The sequence below is a fragment of the Chenopodium album genome, chromosome 3 (genome assembly GCF_948465745.1).
Source record: "Chenopodium album chromosome 3, dcCheAlbu1.1, whole genome shotgun sequence".
Classification (NCBI taxonomy): domain Eukaryota; kingdom Viridiplantae; phylum Streptophyta; class Magnoliopsida; order Caryophyllales; family Amaranthaceae; genus Chenopodium; species Chenopodium album.
This window is the reverse complement of record NC_137836.1, coordinates 1,772,915-1,796,654: the sequence shown is the minus strand read 5'-3', so window position 1 is coordinate 1,796,654 and position 23,740 is coordinate 1,772,915. Positions and strand designations below refer to the sequence as shown.

General features: G+C 36.8%; 1 protein-coding gene across 1 annotated transcript; it reads right to left on the bottom strand.

Annotated features, from left to right (window-relative positions):
• Positions 1–11,374: 11,374 nt before the first annotated feature.
• On the bottom strand, positions 11,375–22,377 carry LOC145622108 (serine/threonine-protein kinase TIO-like). Its single transcript, XM_081676386.1, has 23 exons — positions 22,288–22,377; positions 22,129–22,203; positions 21,779–21,871; positions 21,299–21,373; positions 21,064–21,156; positions 20,837–20,900; positions 20,404–20,488; positions 20,218–20,290; positions 20,058–20,126; positions 19,853–19,960; positions 19,690–19,774; positions 19,414–19,460; positions 19,243–19,313; positions 18,678–18,848; positions 18,032–18,200; positions 17,711–17,809; positions 16,600–17,124; positions 14,343–15,494; positions 13,716–13,949; positions 12,727–12,870; positions 12,469–12,549; positions 11,992–12,180; positions 11,375–11,623 (listed from the first exon to the last, which is right to left on the bottom strand). Exons 1-23 carry the CDS (start codon positions 22,375–22,377, stop codon positions 11,375–11,377), a joined length of 4,041 nt encoding a protein of 1,346 aa, XP_081532512.1.
• Positions 22,378–23,740: the final 1,363 nt, after the last annotated feature.

Sequence of the window (23,740 nt, the reverse complement as noted above, 5' to 3'; positions counted from 1 at the left end):
ATTGCGTCTCTTATCGAGTGCTCGGTACCGTGCCTGAGAAACATGAATGCCAAGTGAGTGATAGACCGCATGATCAGGATTGCCCGCACTTATAAAAATAAAATAAATGCTAAAGCAAAAAGAGCTAAAAAAGAGTAGAAAACCTCAAGCATGAAAATACAAATATTCAAAAGCAAGGTTGCACACCTTGGGGGCTTATCTAGGGTCTTGAGCCTTTATCCCCTTCTTCTTTAAACCTTTAGCCTAACCACGTTACAACCCTTAAAAGACCTTTTTGAGGTATACACACTTGTGCGAGGTTCGGCTAGAGCTACGTTCGGCCTGATTCCTAACGGATACGTAGGCAACCTCACATCGAGGTGCGGCCGTAATAAACATGCATTCATATTCATATTCACATACTTACACCATGATCATATCAAGGGATCTCCAATGCTCATCTCTATTCACTTAGAGTTAGACTTGGGGGCTTGATCCTTATATCATTAGCTTACCTAGCCTAAGAGTCACCATCATTTGACTCTTCAACAAATAATATCTTTCCACACACTTAGCTCTTGTGGCCTAGCTTTAGTGTCACTATCACACACTGCACATATACATTACCATATACTTTCCCTTTAGGAACCCTTTGTCATGAAATCTTAATGCTGAAGCATGCCTTGTCATATCAAAATTCACTCATCAATCATAATTGTCATTGCATCACGAAGCATGAAGTGCTTAGCCTCCATGCCTAAGTTACCCAAATACTTTCATCATCGAGTCAACCATTGAGATAGCCTAGGATGGATTAATCCTTGCACCTTGAGAGATAGTATCAAACAACATTTGACTAAGCTCATTCAACATGCATCTTCAAACTTTTGATTTTCTTTTTCACGTCTTTCTTTTTTGGGAGAAAGTCGGTACCCTCCATAAAAATGACGGAAAATTTTTGCTTTTTTGCATTTTTCGAGTCGCACGATCACATTACAATGCACACACAAGTCATGTACACACTGAGTCATGTCATGTCATGTCATATCACTTTGATTTGAGTCTAACACATGTGTCATTACACTTCGAGTCGAGTCAACCTCGAGTCACAGCGAGTCAAGTTTATGCCTTGAGTCGTGTCAAGTCGATGAGTCAAGCAACATTAAGCCTTAGGTCAACCCTAAGATAATTAAAGAAATTGGCAAAGTTCTATAGTCAAAATAAATACAGGTGCAGCAGAACAGGGAAGACCCTACTCCAGCGCCTGGCACCAGAGATATCTCAGCAACGACAGAGGTCGAAGCCTCCCAGAAAGGTGATTTCGACTTCATACAGCAATTTTGGGTTCCTTGGTACGCCAGTTAGCCCCTATAAGCGATTTGACATGATTAAGTAGTCGGTTTGATTACAGTCTAAGTGATCGACCTGACGAAAGATCGTCTCACTTAGCTTAAGCGCCTAAGTATTGGCTCATTACAAACACCAAAGCATCGGTTCAAAAGCAAGCACTTAAACGACAATATTTCCAAATATGGATTGTCGCGCAATCTTATTAAACGACAAAGTTTTCCAAAAATTGGATTGTCATCCCCAACTGACAATATTCCCAAAAATGAATTGTCGTGCATTTTCTTCAACGACAATTTTTCCAAGATTGGATTGTCATCTCTGGCAAAGTTTCCAAGCGTGGATTGTCGTGCTCCTTCTTTGTTGGCAAGTTTTTCCAAGTTCGGATTGTCATACATTCGTCGGCTCGCTGGCAAGTTTTCCGAGATTGGATTGTCATACACCCAGTTCCCTATAGCAAAATTTCCCAAAAGATTGTCGTAGGTCTCTACTCATCATAAATTTCGGCAAAGGTTCCTCAACGTGGATTGTCATTCATTTCAGTAAGTGGCAAGTTTTCCCGAAGTGGATTGTCGGTCGACTTTTTTTTGCGGGACCTAGATAAACCAGCGCTTTGCGGGAGGCAACCCGTATTTTTAATGCTTTTTTAGACTAGTTTTTCTTTTCGTTTTCTTATGTGAGGAGAGACGAGGGAATTTAATGAGTTTTATGAGTGTTTGTACAGGTTTGAAGGAAAAGAGTTAGACAACTTTTTGAGAACAGAAGAAAATTAGCATTCCCCGATTTAGTCTCGGGCCCGACCGGGCGAAGCTCGCCCGATCGGGCGCGAGAGCAGGGTTCCAAAAATAAGAAATTTCGCCCGACCGGGCGAGACGCGCCCGACCGGGCGCGAATTTTGACGTTTACGAACTAATTTGTCCGCCCGATCGGGCAAGCCTCGCCCGACCGGACGCGAGAAGTGAAGAAATTCTGGGCAAAAATTCGCCCGATCGGGCGACTGGCGCCCGACCGGGCGCGAGAGCTTACGGACTTTTGTACACTCAGATCGCCCGACCGGGCGCGAGAAACAACCTCATGTTTAATCAGATCGCCCGATCGGGCGACCCACCGCCCGACTGGGCGCGAGTGTCAGACGTCTTGTTCTTCTCCCGCCTTTTCTTCTTCTTTCTTCATTTCTTCTTTCCTCCATTACTTTCTCTCTCTAAAACTCAAATTTTCTCTGACTTCTCTCTAAGATTTCTCCTCCATTACCAATCCAAATTCAAAACTTTTTATATATTTGTGATCCTCCCTTCATTCTCTTCACTCTCATACAAAAATTTTTCAGTTTTAATTCAAAATATTTTTGACCCATTTCGTCTACATGGCTTCAAAGAGGGCAAGATCCATTTTTGGTAGGAGCTCCAGCTCGAGGGAGGAGTACGACCCAGACTTGCAGCTCCCGTATTGGCCGACGATCCGGATCGTGAGCCGGGAACAAAAGGAACGATTGGAGCATTTGGTCGGTCGTGAGGTAATCCCTTCTCGGTGGTTACACCGCCCTACCCTAGAATCATACGGTTTGTTTGATTATGTTAAACGATTTTTGAATGATATTGGCATGAGAAAATTTGTTGACATGCATTATCCTACATACCGGGAACTCACCTGTGAATTTTTGTCCACTTTTCATGTTGTTAGTAGTAGAAATGGGCCTAATTTATTTTTCAGGTTAAATAATAGAAATATTAGTTTAACTTTTGTTGAATTTTGTAAAATTTTTGAATTAAATTCTTAACTATCTCATCAGTGGCATGCAGATTATAAAATGGGTGATTTATATTTTGCTTTGACTGGTTTACCTGCCCCCGACCCCCAACATGCTAGTACCAAACCCATTCATCACCCTGTCCCGAAAATCTGGCAAAGATTTGCGGGATTGTGTTTTTTGGGTAGGGCCGAGCCTCATAACGCTCAAACCAACGAACTAGCTATAATAGGACACTATGTATACGGGTTCGGGAAATTGAACATAGGTAGGTTTATAGTTCACCACCTGAGTCGGCATGCCACAGCCAGCACCACTTCCAAGTCCCCTATCCGTTTAGGTGGCCTTATCACTCGATTAGCGGTGAAAAAGGCCGGTTTTGTAGTAGACGGACCCCACCAGCTGACCAACTGCGGACCAGATACCTACATGACTGCTAGGTATTTTGAGGATGTGGGGTGGGTTAGACCTGATAGCGAGCAGACACCCTTTTGGTGTATTCGGACTGGGAACGAGCAACCTTTGCCCATTTTTCCCCTTCCAAGTCCAGACTTGACCGCCTTTCCCCCAGGGCAACTTTCTTACACCTATGATGCTTTGGTTGCCAACGCTAGGGGGCAGGCACCACCACCACCAGTTCCACCACCCTAGCCTCAGCCCGAGGTGGCTTTCTCTCCACCTCGTATGTCCCATTCCGTCCCTCATGTTGACTCTGACCCAGTTTGGGACTTTCAGAGTATAGGTCAGGCCCTAGGACGTATTGAGCATTCGCAGACTGACCTTAGGAGGATGGTAGGCTCTATTGACCAGAGGTTAGGGTACCTGGAGAGGAACCAGGGTAGAGCTCTCTACCCTATGTACGATGATTATGCTCGTCGGGGCAACATTCCCGACGACGCTATTCACCCTGACTGGTTTCAGCCTCCACCCCAGGGATACGATAGGGATCCCACTGCCCGTGGTATTTACTCTGACTATTCTTCCTTTTTCGGGTACGGGCAGGACATTCCTTTCGGGGGACCGGCGGGGGGGAGTTTTCACGCTGACTATTTTGGTGGTAGCTCTTCTGGTGCAGGTGGCAGTGGAGGTGCGGGCTTCGGCTCGATGGACGAGGATGATGAGGACTAGCTATGCTGGGCTAGTTTCCGAGCCAATGAGGACATTGTCTGATTCTGGCTTGGGGGAGATTTTGGTTTGGTATTTTTCTTTTTCTCTTTTCTTTTATTTTTGGTGTGTTTTCTTAGGTTAGTTTTATTGCTTTCTTTATATATGAAAAATACAAAAAAAAAATTGAAAAATAAAAAAATCCAAAAATACGTTCCAATGAGTTGTAAATCATGCTTCCCTGTGCCCCTTACTTGAGAAAAATTGTTTTGATTCCTGGTATTTGATGATAAGCATTGTGGATTAGTTGATCATGATTTGATGTTTGATTGCCTTGAAACCTTTACATGCGTCAATTTTGTCCAACTACTTGTGAATATAGTGCTTGACTAGTTGATTTGGTTAGGTAATGTGTGATAGTTCCATAATTCCTCGTATGTCAATGAATTTGAGTATTGGTTTGCAACTATTAGTAATATTTATATGATTCATTATTATGCACATTGTGGAGGACGAAGGCATTTGTTCTTTTAGGTAGCCTCCAGATATTGTAGATACATTTGTTCCCTTCTTGCTACCCATGTTGTTGCCTTGACTTTTTGTTGTTTATTAGCCATATTACAAGCCTATTTTGCCCCATTGGTTACTAGTCCCAAGCTTGGCTTGGGGGAGCTATTAGTGAGTGAGGTGAGGGAGTTTGTAGTGTGCTTATTATTTGCACAATTTAGGTGAGATTTGAGAAGTTGTTTTGTTGTTATTCATGTTTATTTTTGATGAGTATGAGAGTTATATTTTCTTGAAAAAAAATAAAGCATGATATTATGAAAAAAATAAAGGGAAGTTCAAAGAAAAAAAAATGTGAAAAATAAGTGAACTTCGGAAGGAAAAAAAAATGTTCAAATGTTCTATTTGGAGGTTGATCAAAAGGAAAAAAATTGAGCCTCAATTGAAAAAATTCAAGTTGAAAAATAAGTTTGTTTATTCACTCAATTACTCCATTATTATATCTTATGAGTGAAATTGTAAGAGTTGGGATTATTTATTGTGATTGGAGTTTATTTGGTTGATGTTAGAGTTGGTTATGTAGGAGATGTTGATCATTAGTTATTTTTGATCATGGGTTTTATTAGGATATGGCTCCTTTAAGCATAGCTTTTCTCTCACTTATTCCCAAATTTATCCTACCCTTTACCCTAGCCTTACATTACAAGCTTTAAAGACCTTCTGACCTTTGTGCATAGAATTTTATGAATGTGAAAGTGTTGTTTATCAATGCAAGTTATGATTTGGCATATTTCGAGTCGACTAGTAGGATTGAGCGTTCATTGTTTTATACACACGAGAGTGTGAGTTGGGAGGGCATTGTTCACATTTAAGGGGTTGGATGGAGAGCGATCGAGTACATCTTTTACTCGCCACAAAAATGAGAGTTGAGTGCGTGAGCACTAGTCTTGAATTCTATATGCTCTTGTGGTTTGCTCTGTTTGACAATTGTTAGGGAAGATTGGTAATTAGAGGGATTTGATTGGTTGACTCTGAAGCATGTTTATTTGATTTACCCTGGATCGTTTGTGCTTGATTTTTACTTTTTGGGGTGAAGTGTATTTATTGATTCATTGATGAGATCTTTGCTTAGGGACAAGCAAAGGTTTGGCTTGGGGGAGTTTGATGTGTCTATTTTATATAGTATTTTACCCCCGTCCCTTGGTCGTAATTAGTAGTGTTTTTGGCTCTTTAGAGCCACTTTTATTACTAATTGGTGTTTTCCAGTGTTTTCGTAGATTTGGTTGACTTTTGCAGGGATTTATGCTTTTTGAGTATTTTCCCGAGATATTTTGGAGCAATCACGAGCGTTGGAGAAGCACGACCAGACTTTATAGCCCAGGGCCGGTTAGAGCCATCGAACCGGTGATTAAGGGCTAGGTATAGGTGATATCGGGGCATTTGGACCGAGTATTCAAGACCCAAAGAGGAAACCCAGATTGACCCGAAGAATTGGAGCTCAATCGAAGTCCAAATAGTGGCCCAAATGATCCGCCCGGCCAAAATGGCTGGCGCCCAGAGGCGCGCCCGGCCGGGCGGGAGAAGCGCCCAGTGACGCGCCCGGCCGGGCGCGAGATTGCTATTAGAGATAAAAAAAAGGGGCGCCCGATCGGGCGTGTGTATATTTAGGAGATGATTAGCGTCGTTTTAATTTGTTTTAGTTTAGGATTTTTGTACGGAGTATAAATATTCCTCCGTAATACGATTTTAGGACGACTTCTACCTCTTTTTCTTCTCTTAATCTTCTCTCTTAGACTTTCTCTCTCTACTAAGTTTTCTTTCTCTTAATCTCTCTCTAAACCTTTGTTCTTAATTCTTTCATTAATTCCAGATTTATTTTGGTAACGATTTCTCTTTCCTTAATCTTAGTTATTTATTTTATTCCTTTCATCATGATTTATTTTATTACTTTGATTAGTTTAGTTTTTAATATGTGTGAGTAGTTTAATTTCTAGGGTTTATGGGGATCTAATAAATAATATGAAGGGGTAAATTATTGTTGTTGATTATCAATGCTAGATTAATTTCCTATTGATTGATTTAATGCTCTGTGACTAGATTAGGCCTATCTTTTATGCATGAGTTTGACAATATTGATTCAAGATGCGAGAGATGAGAATTGATGTTTAGGTCTAGTTTCAATAGGCAGGTTAATTTATAAATGGTTAAGTCGAGATTCGAGAGATGAGATTTAATACCGATAAATTAATTGTGTGATTGTAATACGTAGCGAAAGCCCTTTACAATCTGGTTAATTGATGCATTGATGATTGACTATTATTGATTATTGGTATTGCATGATAATTTCTTATTGGATTGTTTTAATGTTTTACAATTGCGGCTTGTAAAAGTATAGCAATATTAAATTGATGAATCGAGCAGATGTTAATTTGATATTAAAGGCTATTTTCAATAAGAACTTAGATCTAGTAAATTGCGAGAGCCTGTTAGATCTATGTTGATTAATAAATTGCGAGAGCCTGTTAATCATGTTATTTATGCAATGTCAATGATTGATTATTATGTTTTACCCTGGAGTATTATTTATTGGTGAACCTATGCCCTAGATCCTTTCATATATTGTTTTCTCCCTACTCTTATTCTTTGTAGTTTAGTTTCTTGCTTAATTATAAATATTGGTTACTTAAATAATTTAGATTATAATAATTAATTAGGAATAAAAAGACTTGTTTCCCTGTGGAGATCGACCCTACTTCCCTATCTACCTTAGTTAGTGATTTAGGTAATTATTTTTTATAAGGGGATACGACTTTACCCTGTCACCAACCCCCTCGGACCAGTCGGCCGTCGCAAGTGAGCTTCCCCGTCCCCCGATCCCAGCCCCTCCTCGTCCCCCATTTCAACCTTCCCCGTCCCCCGATCCCAGCCCTCCACGTCCCCCGTCCCTTTTGAGGTCGCTCCGACCTTCCCTGTCCCCCATTCTTGGCGTGCCTATCTTCCTTGTCCCCCATCCCCACCATGCCTTCCTCCCCCGACCTTGATTCAGGCCAATTTGGTGGGTTTTTAATTTTTCGAAGGTGGTTTTAGATTTGGTTTTCGAAGGTGGTTTTGGGGATGGTTTGGCTGGGGTGGGAACTCGGTCAGTTTCTGGGGCGGTGGGAACTCGGTCAGTTTCTGGGGCGGTGGGAACTCGGTCGGTTTCTAGGTGGGTTGGTGGTTCCACAGTCTGGGTGGTGGCGGCTATGGTGCAGCTTAGGTGCTGGTGTTGTTTTTGTTTGTTTGTATTTTTTATTTATTTATTTTGGACAAATCAAATTGTGAACATGTAAAATAAGCTTAATAATAAAAAAAAAAATTTACCTCTTCAACCGGTTACTGGTCACCTGGGACTATTTTGAGCGGAGTGACATCAAATGTGGGATTATTAAAAAGAATCCCAAAGGTGGGATTATTAATATCCGACGCTCAAAAAATGGGATTATTCCCATCAATTTTTCCTCTTGAAAGTTAGAGTTTACCATATAAGTCGAACACTTGAAAAATGAGGGTGTATATTAGAATATACTCCGTACTTATATAGTTATATTAGTGTGAAGCTTAATTTGTTCGGAAGACGACTTTGATAGACAAAGAGAAAGTTATGTGATATTATTTTGGTTTGGTTTCCCTTGTGTGTTGTGTAAAGACAATACTCGTGAGTTTTAGAAGTTTCTTACTCCATATTTGCTTCTAAATTTTTTGGAGTGGTTGTATCGTGTATGTATGAAATTGGTTAAAGGTGTTCAAAAACAAACCTCATCTTAAAAAAAAACGAATCGTACTTGCACCGGACTAGAACTTGGACAAGCGTTTGGGAGACCGCATGTATCAAACAAGTACATGATGAGTGAGAAATGATTTTGGTATACTATAATTGATTTTGGCACACTTCTATGTGAGAACACAATTTTCTATGCTCATTCTCATATAGGAGTGTGCTAAAATCAATTTTCATCATGGGTGGGTCTAGGGATGGCAATAGGTCCTGAACCCGACCCAAATTTGGTTGTACCCGACCCATATTTTAGGGTCTAGGTCCTTAAATTTTAGCCTGATGGGTCTGGGTCTAAGTCTAAGTTTAATGGATCGGGTCTGTGTCTGGGTCTACACTTTTTGGACCCAGATTCGACACATGGACCTTTTTTTTTTATCCTTTTTATAAATAATAAATATATACTCCCTCCGTGTTTTTTATGTGTTACAGTTTGACCGGCATATATTTTTAGGCAATTTAATTGACTTAAATAAAATAAGAGGTAAGTGGGGTATTTAGAGTATTAAAAAATTGTAAAAGAAAGATAGTGGTGTTAATAGTTTATTGAAAAGTAATGAATGTGAGAGGAAAGATATAATAAAAAGTAGTCGTAGGTTTGGGTGGGGACCATAAGAGGAGAGTGATATAATATTTTAATGTACCTTTTTGCCAAAAAAAAGAAGTGTAACACTTAAAAAAAACACGACCGGAAATGAAAAGTGTAACACTTGAAAAAACACGGAAGAATGATCAGATATACTATTATTAAAATGAATCACTTAATTAGATATATTTAATTAGTAATATACTCCGTACTATTTAGTTTTTTTTTTTTCATACTTTGTCTTTACTTTTTAATGAACAAATTATTTGTGTATCAAAAATATAAACAAGTTTTTTTTATACATCTTTTATTATATCAAGTAGTAGTATAATTATAACTTTATAATATGTATAAAAGATTATAAAAAATTATAGCTGGACCCGTTTTAGACTTGTTTTAGACCCGATGGATCTGGGTTTGATTTTTAAAGACCCGATAGGTCTGGGTTTGATTTTTTAAGACCCAATAGGTCTGGGTCGGATCTAGATCCACCTCTAAATTCCGGGTCCGGGTCTCAGTGGACTAGACCCAGACCCGGACCCGACTCATTGCCATCCCTACGTGGGTCGTTATGTAATTGCATAATTGCATGGGCAAAGATTACGTTATTTTTATTCTTTCTCACAGTTGCCGAATTGACTTGAGGTTTTGGTGGCTAAGAATATGGTAATTTCAGACAAGTTGGAGGAATTTTAGTGCACTTCTTTGGGAAATTCTACTATGTTAATTGATTGTTTGTTTGGCTTCATTGTGCTAATAATGATGCTGTTAATTGCATGTGGTTTAGGAATTAAGATGTCTCCTTATACAAGAATATTGTTATATCCCATGATTAATATTTCAACCTTGATTCTATTCTTTAAATATTACATCAATCAAATTTAGATTTTCAAATTAGAAATTCTGAATTTGATATATTATGCTTCATATAGAGTATATTTGCAACTTTAGAATATTATCTGTGAGATATAAAATATTCAAAAGTTGTATACTTGTAGATAACCATTAACGGAAGTAGTATATCATATAAATTTATCAAACTCATAAACAAAACATCCTCTATTTTAGTAAAAGACAACACATAAAGCAAATTAATATAATGAAGTGAGACAAATGAACAAAATAGTTAGTTAGGTTCAACTTATTTTAGCTAGTCATATTTAGAAATTGTTAATTAGCTTATTGCGGAACTCTTTTCTTTTTTTTTTTTTTTTTCTCTTTTTTTTTTCCAAGAGCTTAATGTGTAAATTTAATTGCTTTAGACTCAATTAATTTACTTTTTTTTTTTCAATTTGTTTGTATATAATCAGTATAACTTATGTTTTTTTTATTTGTTTTTATTTTTTAACTTGTCCATTATTACATTTTAAATTTTTTTTTGGGTTTTTCTAAGCTATGCCCCTAAGGTAGTCGAGTTTCTAACATGTACCCATGCTTTTTCAAATTTCTAAGTTGTGCCCCTCAACTCACTACCGTTAATGAATAGTACCCTCCTTGGGACTTCCACGTCATCTAAAGTTAACAATAAATTTAATAAAAAGATGATAAAAGGTAAGGAAATGATACGAGAAAGAAATCTTAACCACAACAACCCTAATAACGAAAATTAAAGCCACAAAATACCACTCTCAATTAAGTTTTAAATAACTAATAAAGGGTACATTTTAGTATTGATAAGAAGTTGAAGGGCACGGCTTAGAAACTTGAAAAAACATGAGTACACCTTAAAAATCAACTACCTTAGGGGCATAGCTTAGAAAAACCCCAATTTTTTTTTTTTTATCAAAATTGACTTCAAAGTCCACTGTAACATGATCCTTGGCACTTGGACTTATAAGTAGAAATTCAAATATAGTTGAAGCCTTGGCAATATATTTAAAGATTGAACTAGTAAAAATGTAATAAAGAGCAGATTCATGTCTGATTAGTTGGTACTAAGAGATATTGGATGGTCTTATTATGAGGATGTTAAAACAATGACCCTTGGCCAGGGATCTATAGCCAGGATCGATTGATCGAACACTCCAAATTAGTTGAAGACTAGACTCTTGGGAGTAGGGGTTGCATTGAGGATCGCTTGCCCGAGAACAGGAGAATTCTCTTATAGTGGAGTTGATTTTGTGACCTTGAGGTCACCAGTTAGAACTCAGACCAGTAGACCATGACAAGCTGAGTAAAGTTCTATGCAACTTACAAACAAGAAAATCGACCTCCCAAGTCGCAATTAAAACACATTTTCATTTTACAAGATTATTGGACACCAAACAAGGCACTATGAACAACGTATAAGGTGGCTCTAAGCCCCACCGGCTTTACTACATATGATCCTAGCATATTTTGCCATAGTAGAATCAGACGCTTTCTGAAACTGCACTATCTCTTGATATGACTCCAACAAACAAATGATATTCCTGCTAGGTGAATAGTCTGCACACATATTTGCCAAAGCAAAGAGTGCGTTCTTTAAAGGAGACTCATTATTAGCATCCGCACTTGGAGAGTTCCAGGCTAGCTTAGAGCAATCAGAGACCACCTTAAGTAATGCCTGCTTAATCATATACGAATATAAAAAGCAAACAAGTCATGATCATGGAACAAGTGATGCATATAGCTTATATTAGACTGAAGTATTAATAGCCATGAGAAATGCATTGCTACATGCCTTCAAGTTGGAATTTTCCATGTTAATTGTCAAGTATTATGAATTCATACTCATGTTCAAATGTCGAGAATACAACACCAATACTAAAGGTAAAGTAAAGAGTGTACAAACAACAATTTTTTTTAGACGTGAATATGTGATAGCAAGGGAGTAAAGGACTACAATCTTATATCAGATCAGTTTGGTGTCAGACAGAAGACCTGCTAAACAAGCACGGCTATATCTAAGTGTGATGAAAAGTAGCAACTAACCTGAATTGCACCATGAGACACGATATCTTCACAGAGGAGGTTGGAGTGACGAACAAGATTACCCAGTGCACCTGCAGCATTTAATTTTGTGATATCTTCCTCAGGTAGCAGCAGCAGATTTGTCAGTTGAGGGATTGAGCTCCTAAGTTCTTCGTATAATGAATCATTATGGAAGGCTGCATTTTCAATCTGTGAGAAGGGATGTGAGAAAGAGAAACAAGGATATACAGGCATAAAAATATTAAAGTGCAACTAAAGAAAATAATTGTACATCAACATAACTAAGATTTCAACCTTTTCAGAGGTTTGTAAAGGAGAGGATCAATTTCATCAGTAAATGTCATATTATCTATCACATGCCTTATATTTTCCCTCTCCTTTCCTCATTCCACCCCCTTCTTCTCCCCTCAGTCCTCACTAATAGACTAGAAAATTAATTCTGAAGCGGAATATAGATGTTGAAGTGACAAATCTTACAGCAAAACAGGCAAACTTCTTAGTATTCTTGTCTGAGTCGGTGCATCGATCTATGAGAAGACTTATGATACCATGCCTTGCCTATATATCAAGCAATAAGAAAACGTCAGCATATAATTTATTTGTGGAAAAATTACAGGGGAAAAGAATAAAATTATGATCATGAAACATAATTACATTAAAAAGAAAGCGTCAATAAACATAAGATTTGATCAATAAAACCTCAAATTGAAAGGCAAGTTACTGTATATAACTTACCAAGGATTCATAAAAGTAAGAGCTATGCCGGCACATGTTTCCTACAGCACTGCAAGCCTTTGCACGAAAAGTAGGATCATCAGACGCGATTAGCTCCTTTAAGCGTGTCACTATATTTGCCTTCTCGATGTACTCGTAAAAATCCTGCAAAGCATAAAGGAAATAATAACTGAAGCAGGCAATGCAGTTCAATATCCAACCAGCACAAATTCACCATAATGAAGATTCAGCTTTAGAACAGTAAAATAGAAGCAAGTCCTCTGAGTCTGACACGGTGCTTATATTCTCTGACAATGTCTAAGACTTCAAACCCTGAAAGAGAAGATACTTCACAAATATAATTATTAACTTGTGTAATCAGAGAAAGAGTTGTCAACCTGAACATTATTCAGCCAATCTAATCATAATCTACAACTGTGAAATTATAAAGCATACACAATTGTATTCAAATCGCACTGGCATGCTTTTGTATTTAAGATCTCATGGAAAGCAATTGAAATGGCCTAACTGCACAATGGAATTCCTTAAGCAAAAGCAGCACCCAATTACACCTTGATTTAATCCAACCAAAGTTTCTGTAGAAGCAAAAATTGTCGACCCCTGGTCAAAGTGCACCTTCCAAAAGTCGATCCACAATAAAATCAAGTTCAATGGTTGTAAGTCATACTGTCAGCCAACTACAGAATTTTCCTAAATTCCCAAAGTTGGACCATAGAAAGTTTATCTAATTCTCTTCCGATCTCAAAAACATGCCCTCAAACACGACTATGTCTGTGACTTTTAATTGTTGACCAGGTATCTTGTACATGTCTTTTCGCTATACATTCAAATAGATGAATCTATTATGCTGTATGGGAAATGAGTATGAACTTTTGAAAACTGATTGGGATGCAAATTCATTAACATCAACTAAAAGAATTAATAATGATTTTACTCTCCAGAAAAACATGCAAATGCAAAGAGTATTCAGTTACAGTAAGGAAACTGACCACATGCATACGAGCTAGGTCAGACATTATCACAAGCATATCCCGGATGACCTCTTTAGGACATGAACTATCAAGCAGTCTTCTCATTCTTGCAGCTTCTAGCATCCCCTTTCCTACAAGATGTACTGCTAATTTTTCACATTTGATCATTTTACCAAGGAATGCAACCGGCCTTTTGGTGTCCTCCATCCCCAAAACATCAGCACAATGCAAAATTCTAATAGGCACCCCTGTCTGCAAACTTGACAGAAACAGGTAAGAAAGGGTGAAATAATGCAGGACTAGTGTAAATTAAAAAAGAAACACTGGAAAAAAAAACAAATAACTTTATAGACTTGCATTGATATAATTTATGATAGATTTATTTTTCCTCTCTACTAACACTCATAACATGCATAAAAAAACAATTGTCGAGCTGGATAAAAAAATATGCAAGGTAAGGAAAGGCAGGCTCATTGGGGTAAATGATAATATCATAATATTCATACATGGTCAATGAAACATGTGATTGAAATATCTCTTATTAGAGATTATCATAGTTCATAAAAGTTCTGAATTAAATTAACTAAACAAATAAAATTGCAAAGTTTGCATAAAGATAGGTGAGAGAGTATCTTATAATCTAACCTCTAAGAGAATCCCTGCATACTTTTCCATGCTCTCCTTAATTGCTTTCGTGATGTCTTCATCCTCCCAATGCACATTTGCACCAGGTGAGCTGACATTTAGAAGAAACCCACTATTCATGGATGCAGTGGCAGACGGAAAACCAAATGCATTTTCAATGGCAATGAAAGGGAAAGCCAAAAACTCAACCGTTACATTGATAATATCTCTCACTCCATTGTTCCCCCCACCAGGCCCACTCCAAGATCTAATGAGCTTCAGATGAGAACCGGATAACAAGTCACTAATACCCTTGACGTGTACATTCACCAGCATCATCTGTCGAAAAATTACAGCACTACATGTAAGGCAGTGACTTAGACATGAAACAGCCCATACAACTCCAACAGGAGACAGCCCCATTAGATCCTGTAAATGATCTTTTGCTTGGGAATCGACAAGATTTTTCCACAATAAATCCAGAAGAAATTGTGGAGTTCCAGTGGCACAAAATTGTTTGATAGCCAACTGTCCTCCCCATCTCAATTTTGTTTTGAGCAAGCCAACACATCCATCCCTCAACCCATGCCAAGGTGAAAGCGTGTAATTTGTTGTAGTGTGGCTGATCTCCAGATCATCGTTGTGATTCATTTTCAGGTAGTCACAAAGGGCAGAAATACAAGGGATGTAAGGCATTGCAATGTCAGATACTGAAGGTTCAACAGATGTTCCACTTTCCATAGATAAAATTGATGCAAATGCTAGCATGGCCGATGCACGATGAGGATCAAATGAGGCAATCGCTCCACTAGAAGAAAACAGGCGAGCAAGTGACAAAAGGCGTGATTGCTGTTTTTCAGAGGAAGTTGTTAGAATAAGACATGCTGAGTTTCTTCCAGCTGAATTAAAAGATTGTGCTATTGTTGCAAGCAGCAGACATGAATGCAAAGCAAGTCCATTTAGGTTAGTGTATTTGAACTTTAAGTCATTAGCTTCACCAGTTGGTGAGTCTTCATTCAAATATGATCCACATAAAGATATTATAGAGAATATGTCAGAAACAAGTGTGTCATCTCCTCCACCATTTATCACAGCTTCAACAGGAAAAGATCTTGGAATTCCACAAAGTACACAAGGTATAATTCCACAGTGTATGCAGCACCTAAGTAGCAGCTACAACAAACAAAAACCTCATGTTATGATATGAATATGTATAGATTATTAACAAAAACTGAAAGCCAGTAAATTATTGAACTTCTTGATACAGTAGATAATATGCATTATTCCATCAAAGTAAATCCCGACTCCTAAGCCTATAATTTACAAACACTATCTGATTTTAATTCCTAAGAACTGTAGGATCATTGGCATCTGAAAGAAGACCTTTTTCATGGTTTTCTTTTGCATTCTTATTGACATGATATTCGATGTTCTACTTTAACCCTGCATCCAAGAAACAAACTCATCATCGAAAAGACCCTTGTTGACCTATATAGCATACGTTTTGAATAGAACATCCGTGGGTTCATATTGAGCCTATCTTACATATTCCTCCACAACCCTTACATGGGCTCAAATCATTAGTCCCAAAAGCTTTGTTGTGGGTGGAAAAATGGTTAAGACAAAAGCAAGCATGCCTATTGAAATCTGCGGTTATGGCATTTAACAGCAGTTGGCTTGATGTCAATGGGGTTGTTGATGTGACTGAAAAGAAAGTTGAGTCCTTTAATGCTTGTACACCTGGACAGCAGATGAATGTTGACAGGAAAAAATTCAGAGAAACCTTTACTAAGAGGCAGTTTGATAACAAAAATCAGATTAGTATTTTTGGGTTTTTTGGAAGATTAAACAGAATGAGGAGCAATTTAGTAGAAATGCAGAAGTTAAGATGAATTCTGGAGCAAGGCTTGGTAACACTTGTGTTAGATCAGTATAGTCTAGCTCACTACAAAGGTTTACTCTTCGAGGGGTAAATTCCTCGCAATGTGTTTATCACTATACAATTCTCAATGACTTTATTACAGCCTTCCTTATATAATATTTACATACTTGCATTAACTCCACTCCTAACAGATTTTTCTTTTCTAACTGATTTTCTTAATATGAGGCCCTCCACTTATCTCTCTTTTTCACTAAGCTGTTCTTCCTTTCTTCTAAAACAAGTGTCTAGAATAAGAGACCTAATTGTATTCCTAGCAATAACCTACTCAGCATTCCTAACAAACAGCAACAAACTCTCCAATATAGGGATGAAATAAAAATTGGGGGCATTTCAAACCTGGATAGCAGCTAAGAGGACTTCTTCAGCACACTGGTGAAGGCAGTAGCGCATAACAGCTCGAACTGGTTTAAAATTCAAAAATGCTTTTGCTATAGCCTCAACAACCTTTTCAGAGCCTGTTCCAATGTCTGGAAGCCTGTCACAGTCCGTATTGTTATTTTGGACTAACAAATGTCTGCGAAAGGAGGTGAGTGGAAATGCCCTAGATTTTTCCTTCAAAGAGAGATTTTCCAATGCATCTACCAAACACCAAAGTGCTCTACACCCTTCAGAAGCAGCAATTAAAAAATTATCAGAACCCAAATGGTTTGTTCCTACAGTTTTTAAGCTCATACACAAGCAATCAACTAAATTGCTTGTTTTTGCATGGACAAGGATTTGCTTCGGTGTCTCAATAATGTTAAAGGGGGCAGAAAAATCAGGTTCCTTGACAGCCAACATAACTTGATTTAACATGACTGCAATGCAAGAGTTGGATTCATACAGAACTCTGCCACTTGAATCTTCTGAGCTGCTAACAATCTGTTGTACAATTGCAAATCTTAATAAGGGTTAAATATTTAGTAAAACCAAGGTGCCTAAATACTAAAAAAATTTATGACATATAGAGGAACACCACCAAACAACTCTGGACTAGTTAAAAAGTCAATCCCGGGTCTGAGAAAGTGATAATTGATAGCATGCACAGTTGTACACATGACCACTAAAATTTTCTAGAGCAGTAACATATTTGTATATGGCACATAATTTGTCATTCTTTCACATGGTTCCACATCTTAAGCAACCAAATATCATCTTACGAAGCAAAAATATAATGAGTTGACTCCCCTTGTAATATAGTACTGTATATCACAGGAAGTAAGAAAACATATAATTGACCTTTCATGACCTATAGCAAATTTGCAATTGCAATTGTACTCCTAATCTATGTCAGGATCAATAAACTATCATAATTGTTCCTTTGAACTCTTAATTTTTGTTTGACTGTTGTCAAATACTGCAGTTACTAACTTACTAATACATTATATGAAAAACTTATACATGTACATACTAAACTGTTGCAGCTTAAAGTGCCCAACAGTGCAAAAACCTCTAGGAAAAGGAGTACCTGTGAATGCAACTCAACTAGCGCAACCCACTGAGTGAAATATGAGGTATCAGAGCTGAGTCCGCTACCATCAATTAATATCCGGATGATATACAAAGTCTGCAAAGAAGGAAAATGACATACAGTAGTAGAGATTGCATTTGATAACACGCACCTAAGCTAGCTTTGTCACATTGGAATTTTGTTTCTTAAAAGAGCAATAAGCTAGGTGTCTCTTAGTAATAACCAACGCAATTCTCTATTTAACAACATCTCCACTGTTTAAAAATAATAATTAAAACTTGCTTGGGAACTGCATAGAATTGACAAGAGACAACATACCTCAGCAATCAAATCACACAAGTCATTACTTTTCTCCCTCATAAGAGAAGAAGTAAGCCCCAAAAGATCAAAGATTATTTCATCCACACAAGTATCTGTAACTGCTTCAGCAGCCACTAAATTTGAAAGAATTCTGAGCGACTGAATTGTATTCTGAAGCGCTCCCCTTCTGTGAAAGTTAGACATGAAATAAGTTATAATTCTGCAGCTTAAGCCTGCAATTTTCTTGCTGTCTGCAAAACTCAAACTTCATAAGCATATTACTTTTTTTTCTTTTTTTTTTTGAAGGAATCATAAGCATATTGCTTAGTAAAACATGTGTAAACAAAAAATTATGCGTTCAGCTACATATTGAGAGAGCTGCAAACAAATTACAAACCCAACTTACTGAATAGTACTAATTGATTCCCAAAGCTAGTTGAGATCTTTTATTACAGCTAAAGCTTATCAAACAGCAATCGTCAAAGGCAGAGGAAACTAAGAATTATGGGCATAAAAGAAACACAATGACACAGTAAGTAACAGCCACAGTCGTACATACTAATACAAACAACAATCACATCCTGGTTCAAGAAGTATTTATCAATTATCATCCAATTTCCAGTACAACTGCAAGTCAAGTAAAAAGAATGAACCAATCATTTACCTGCTAGAGGTCTGTGCGCCTTGAGAAAATATCTTAATCGGTTCCAAAATAAGTGTCAGTGCCTCAACCTCTTGTCCTATAATCTTTGCACCTTCAACTGTGCACGAATTGTTTTCCAGTCTCTCTAATGGTTGCCAATCTGAAACAGAGTTCATTCTTGACATACATAAACTGACATAGAAAACAACAACAAAAATTCAACAGACAACCACCACCTAGTAAGATCTTGTTGTTGACACCCCTAAACAATTTAACCAGTAGAGTATGATGGTGATTGTGTATGCAATCTTGACAAAGATTAAGCTGTAACAAATGGTCCTTTTATAAGATTAATGATAATGAATTATTACTAATAACATAACTACAAAATGATGGTGATATCTCATATCTAAAGGAGGATCAGGAAAGAGCTAATAGTAGCAATATATATCTAAGCATATCAGACAAAGTATGAATACTTGTGAACCAACTATTCAGAAATAAATAAGATGTGAAAAGATAGTTAAAAGGCTAACTACGTAGCTACCCTCCATCTCAAAGAATTGAATCTTGCAGCCACTCTTACAAACTTAGAACAGATATGACTATATGACGTCCAATGATAAAATCAGAATACAATTTGAGATGGTAATTTGCCTGATAACTCACAAGTTTCAGCAAGAGTTTGAAATATTAAGTGAAAGGTTTGATATAAGAGTGCAAGTGTAAGTTTTAGCATCAAATTTTACCCCCATACAGTTTTATGCATCAGTAGATAATCATAGATGGGCTCATAATCACATTCTGAAAAGGTAATTCAACTGCTCAAGGACAATATGACAAAAGAATGAAGCAATGCATTATGCATGAGTAAGCCAAATTGGATGTGCAAGGCTGAGCATCTCAAAGAAAGCCTGAAGCATTGGGAAGACAGGAAGTAATATCAGCCTATGGTCGATCCATTCACAGTTCTTCAAAGAACATAAATCACCTTAAAGTAAATTGAACATTGGAGAGACGGTTGAGGTCTTACTTTCAGAAGTCAGAGTTTTAGAGTGCACAGGCAAAGGCATCATTGAAGTTTTGCCTTTCTCAGCAGCTTGACACCCCGTTGATATCTTTACAGCAGGAGATTCCTGTGAAAAGTTTCAAGGGAATGAGTTTGTACGATGTTTGCACATTACAAACAAAAGTACATCCATACACAGCAAAAGTCTGTGCTTCCTTACCTCAAAATCAACAGAAGATTCTTTGATAAACGGGTGCTCAAGAATGGCAGGCCAAGACAGTCTTTGTTGCTGGACCTGATTCCAACATTTCAAATAAGAATTCTGCGCTTAATTCCTCATACGCTAGTAAGTTAAAGACCAAACAAGAGCCAAAAGTTGTGACATAAACAACCTTATTAAGCAGCCCCTTTAAAAAGCTTTTAAATTCCAGGCTCATTTGTTCTGGATACTTCACTGGGTCCTGCAGAGAGAAAAAAATTAGCTTAAATATTACAACAGCATTCCTTTTCAGAACCCTTGATACAAAAATGATCTTTTTGATTCCTATATACCTTGACAATGTGTCTGATAAGTGTATACATTGAATTTGTATAAAATGGAGGTTGGCCAACAAAAAGCTCGTACCTATTGCATGCACAAGTAAGAAATTTTACATTTGATTGAGTTAGAGAAATGCAGCCATTTAGGTAAAATTGAATTTGAACTGAGCCACGGCAAGCAAATATCAAGGTACATACAAAATGACTCCAAGAGACCACAAGTCAACTGAGTGGTTGTATGGTTGTTCACGAACAAGCTCAGGAGCCATGTATAATGGTGTACCTTATAAAAAGAGGCAGGAATAAGCAAATATTATCAGCAGCAAAAAGCACTACAATGAAGCAGCTAACACATATGGGCACCAATCGTATGTATTACGTATATCATTGTTTTATTTTCAACAACCGGATCCAAGACAGAGATTTGTTCAAGAGTATATTAAGGGTCTTGACGGCTTGACAACATTGAATAAACTAACTGAAATAGGAACTAAAACCTCTGAACACTTAAGCAAGTTAGCACCCACTCAAAGATGAATTTTACAAGTGATACCCAACTTTCATTGGGAAAGCAGACTACATTATAGCAGAAAGATATAATAGGGGGCAAATAACAGTAGATAAGCCTGACCTTTGACAGAGTGAAGAACAACAGTCTTTGTTGACATGGCACGTGCAAACCCAAAATCGCAAAGCTGAAAATTAGAGGTAAAAATTAGCTTTATGGTGTCACTTCAAGTAGGCTAAATGCATCCCTAAAGGTGTGGGTAAGATGATTTAAAAGGAACTGAAGAGAAGAAAAGGTTCTATGGTAATGACAAATGAGGATGAACTTATTAAGGCTACAGACAATATAACCTTAACAGTGGAGCCTGAGCAAATGAGGATATTCTGTGGCTTCATGTCCCTGTGAATAATACGATTGGAATGCAAGTAGTGCAATGCTTTCACCTGGATTTTCGGACAGACACAATTAGAGACATCTTATTCAAGTGGAAATACCAATAAAAAGTACATGCTTTTTGAATTGATAGTATGACTTTATGATATGATTCATAAAGCTAAGATAACAGAAGCGAAAAGGAAATAACACCAGCTGCTTTGCAATTGCTTGAACTTGTGCTTCAGTTAAACATTTGTCATCCTCAAGAATCTGAAATAGTTCACCCTGTATTACAACAAGATATATTAGTCAGCACATCACATATATTTGTTTATTTAATTGGACTAAATTTGGCAAATATAATCTGTCTGCAAATGATGTGTTGCCAGTTGCCTAATTTGGATCAATTGGCAACATACACAGCAAACTGCATACATAAGCCTCTCCTACCCTCATAAAAGCGGGAGCCTTCTTAGTGGCAATTGGTAAGGTAAATTTGAAGTAAAAGCATACACTGCGACATTATAAGAGACAATCAGGAGTATGCTCGCTATTATGTGTACATTAGAATAATAACTATTGAGAACTTACACGGTTCACATCACCAACTATGTCAATGCCATATAACTAATATGCCCATACTTCTTATTGTCCTTAAGATAATGATTATGAAAGTGGATAGAAAATAACCTGAGCGAATTCAGAAACTACACAAAATTCTTCTGCAGTCTCAAAAGAGTCGAGCATTTCAATGATATTTTCATGCTTTAGCTTCTTAAGGATCTGCAGTTCATAAAACAATAGTGAATCATGGAATAAATTATATGGAAATAAAGTGAAAACTAGTTCAGCATTTTTAACAAAAAAATGTAACACTCAGTGTTAGTTAAGTGATAAAGATTTATACTTTGTATTACACTATTACGTACATACAAATTTATAATTCAAATATATATAATGGTAGCTCTATTTTTAGCTGCACTACATATCAGCATATATCAGTCCATTGAAAATGTTATTTCTAATATACTCTTTTTTACCTCAATCTCCTGCCTAAAATTCCGAAGATCTTTGTCACTCTTCCCATTTTTCATTATGAACTTCATAGCAACAATCTGAAATTCATAAACCCGACTTTCTTAATGAAAAACAATAACATATCATCAAATAGCAAAATCTAACGAAAGATGAGACTTTACTTGGCCTGTATATTTTCTCCTTCCTTTATAGACCTTCCCAAATGAACCTTCACCAACAAGCTCAATCACATGGTAGTTCTCAACACCCATTTTCTGCAACAAATATACAAGATTACGAAAATTGGCATATAGTGACAAATTAAAATTATTTAGTATTGTAAAGTTACTGAACTTAAATTTGTGCTAAGGAAATGTCTATGATCTAGTTACTTTGCCACATGCTTCGAAATCTATTACTACCTCTAGTCCAAATTACTCGCAACTTAGGAATATTTTATATCTCATAAATAATACCCAAAGTTGCAAGTAATTTGAACCGGAGGTAGTATTTAAGTACGTGCATAGTTTACTCTTGCATGTTGAATAAATGGAAAATTTGTTACACAATTCTAAAAAAAAATCAACGATTATAACATTCAGACAAAGAGTTAAGATCACAATAAACACCACTAATGAAGCAAACTACAAGATTAAGGGGTTAACCAAGCCATCAATCCATCACAATAGCCAACAGGAATCATAACTACATTATTACAACAATGATGCTTAATTGCAATAATAATCTAGAAGAAATTACACATTTGTATCATACTAAAATCATAATACGAAATAACATTATTACATAAGGTTCAACTCACTTTTCATTTTAAGTGGTTCCTAACTTCAACTCTTAAAAAGAAATACTCGAGTATTATTTTATCTCAATTAGGCCCCACTTCATGAGGCTCCACATACATTACTTAATTCATTTTCCTTATAATCAAACTACGTAGTAAGTGGGAAGAACTTTATGGAATGGAATATTCATTATTTTATACTCTGTAATTATTAATTCCTTATATTTCCGGTAAATCTAAACTCTACATAGTAAATGGGAAGAACTTTATGAAACGGAATAGTCATTACTCCATAATTCATGATTGTGATCAAGCAACCAAACAGAAAAATGAATAAAAATCACTAAATTTGCAACAATTTCATCAACTTAACAAATTATTATAATGAACAAGATTATACACAAAAAACATCCACCCCAAACCCTAATTCTTAAACAAGTTGAAAATTAAAAATCAAGTAATCAAATACATCAAAAAATTGAAGCAATTAAGCTCGTAATTAACTGACCAAATTATGAAATTATCTCAATTTCACCAATTGGAGCCCTAAATCACATGAAAGAAGTGTGATGGACGATGTTCACGGCTTGCTGTTTCATTGGGAAATTGGAGAGGAAAGAAAAAGCGCGGTTTTAATTCATAATAATATACTCCATATGTTTGAATGTTCCTTAAATACGTATGTCTTCCTTATTATTCCAGGCAAAGAATTGAATATCATATTGTAAACGTTTTATTTTTTTGTAATGTAATACTTTTAGTTTAAAATTTAAACTTTCTAGGCTTAAAAAAAATAAAAAAAAAATAAATAAAAAAAATAACTTTTAGTTTAAAAT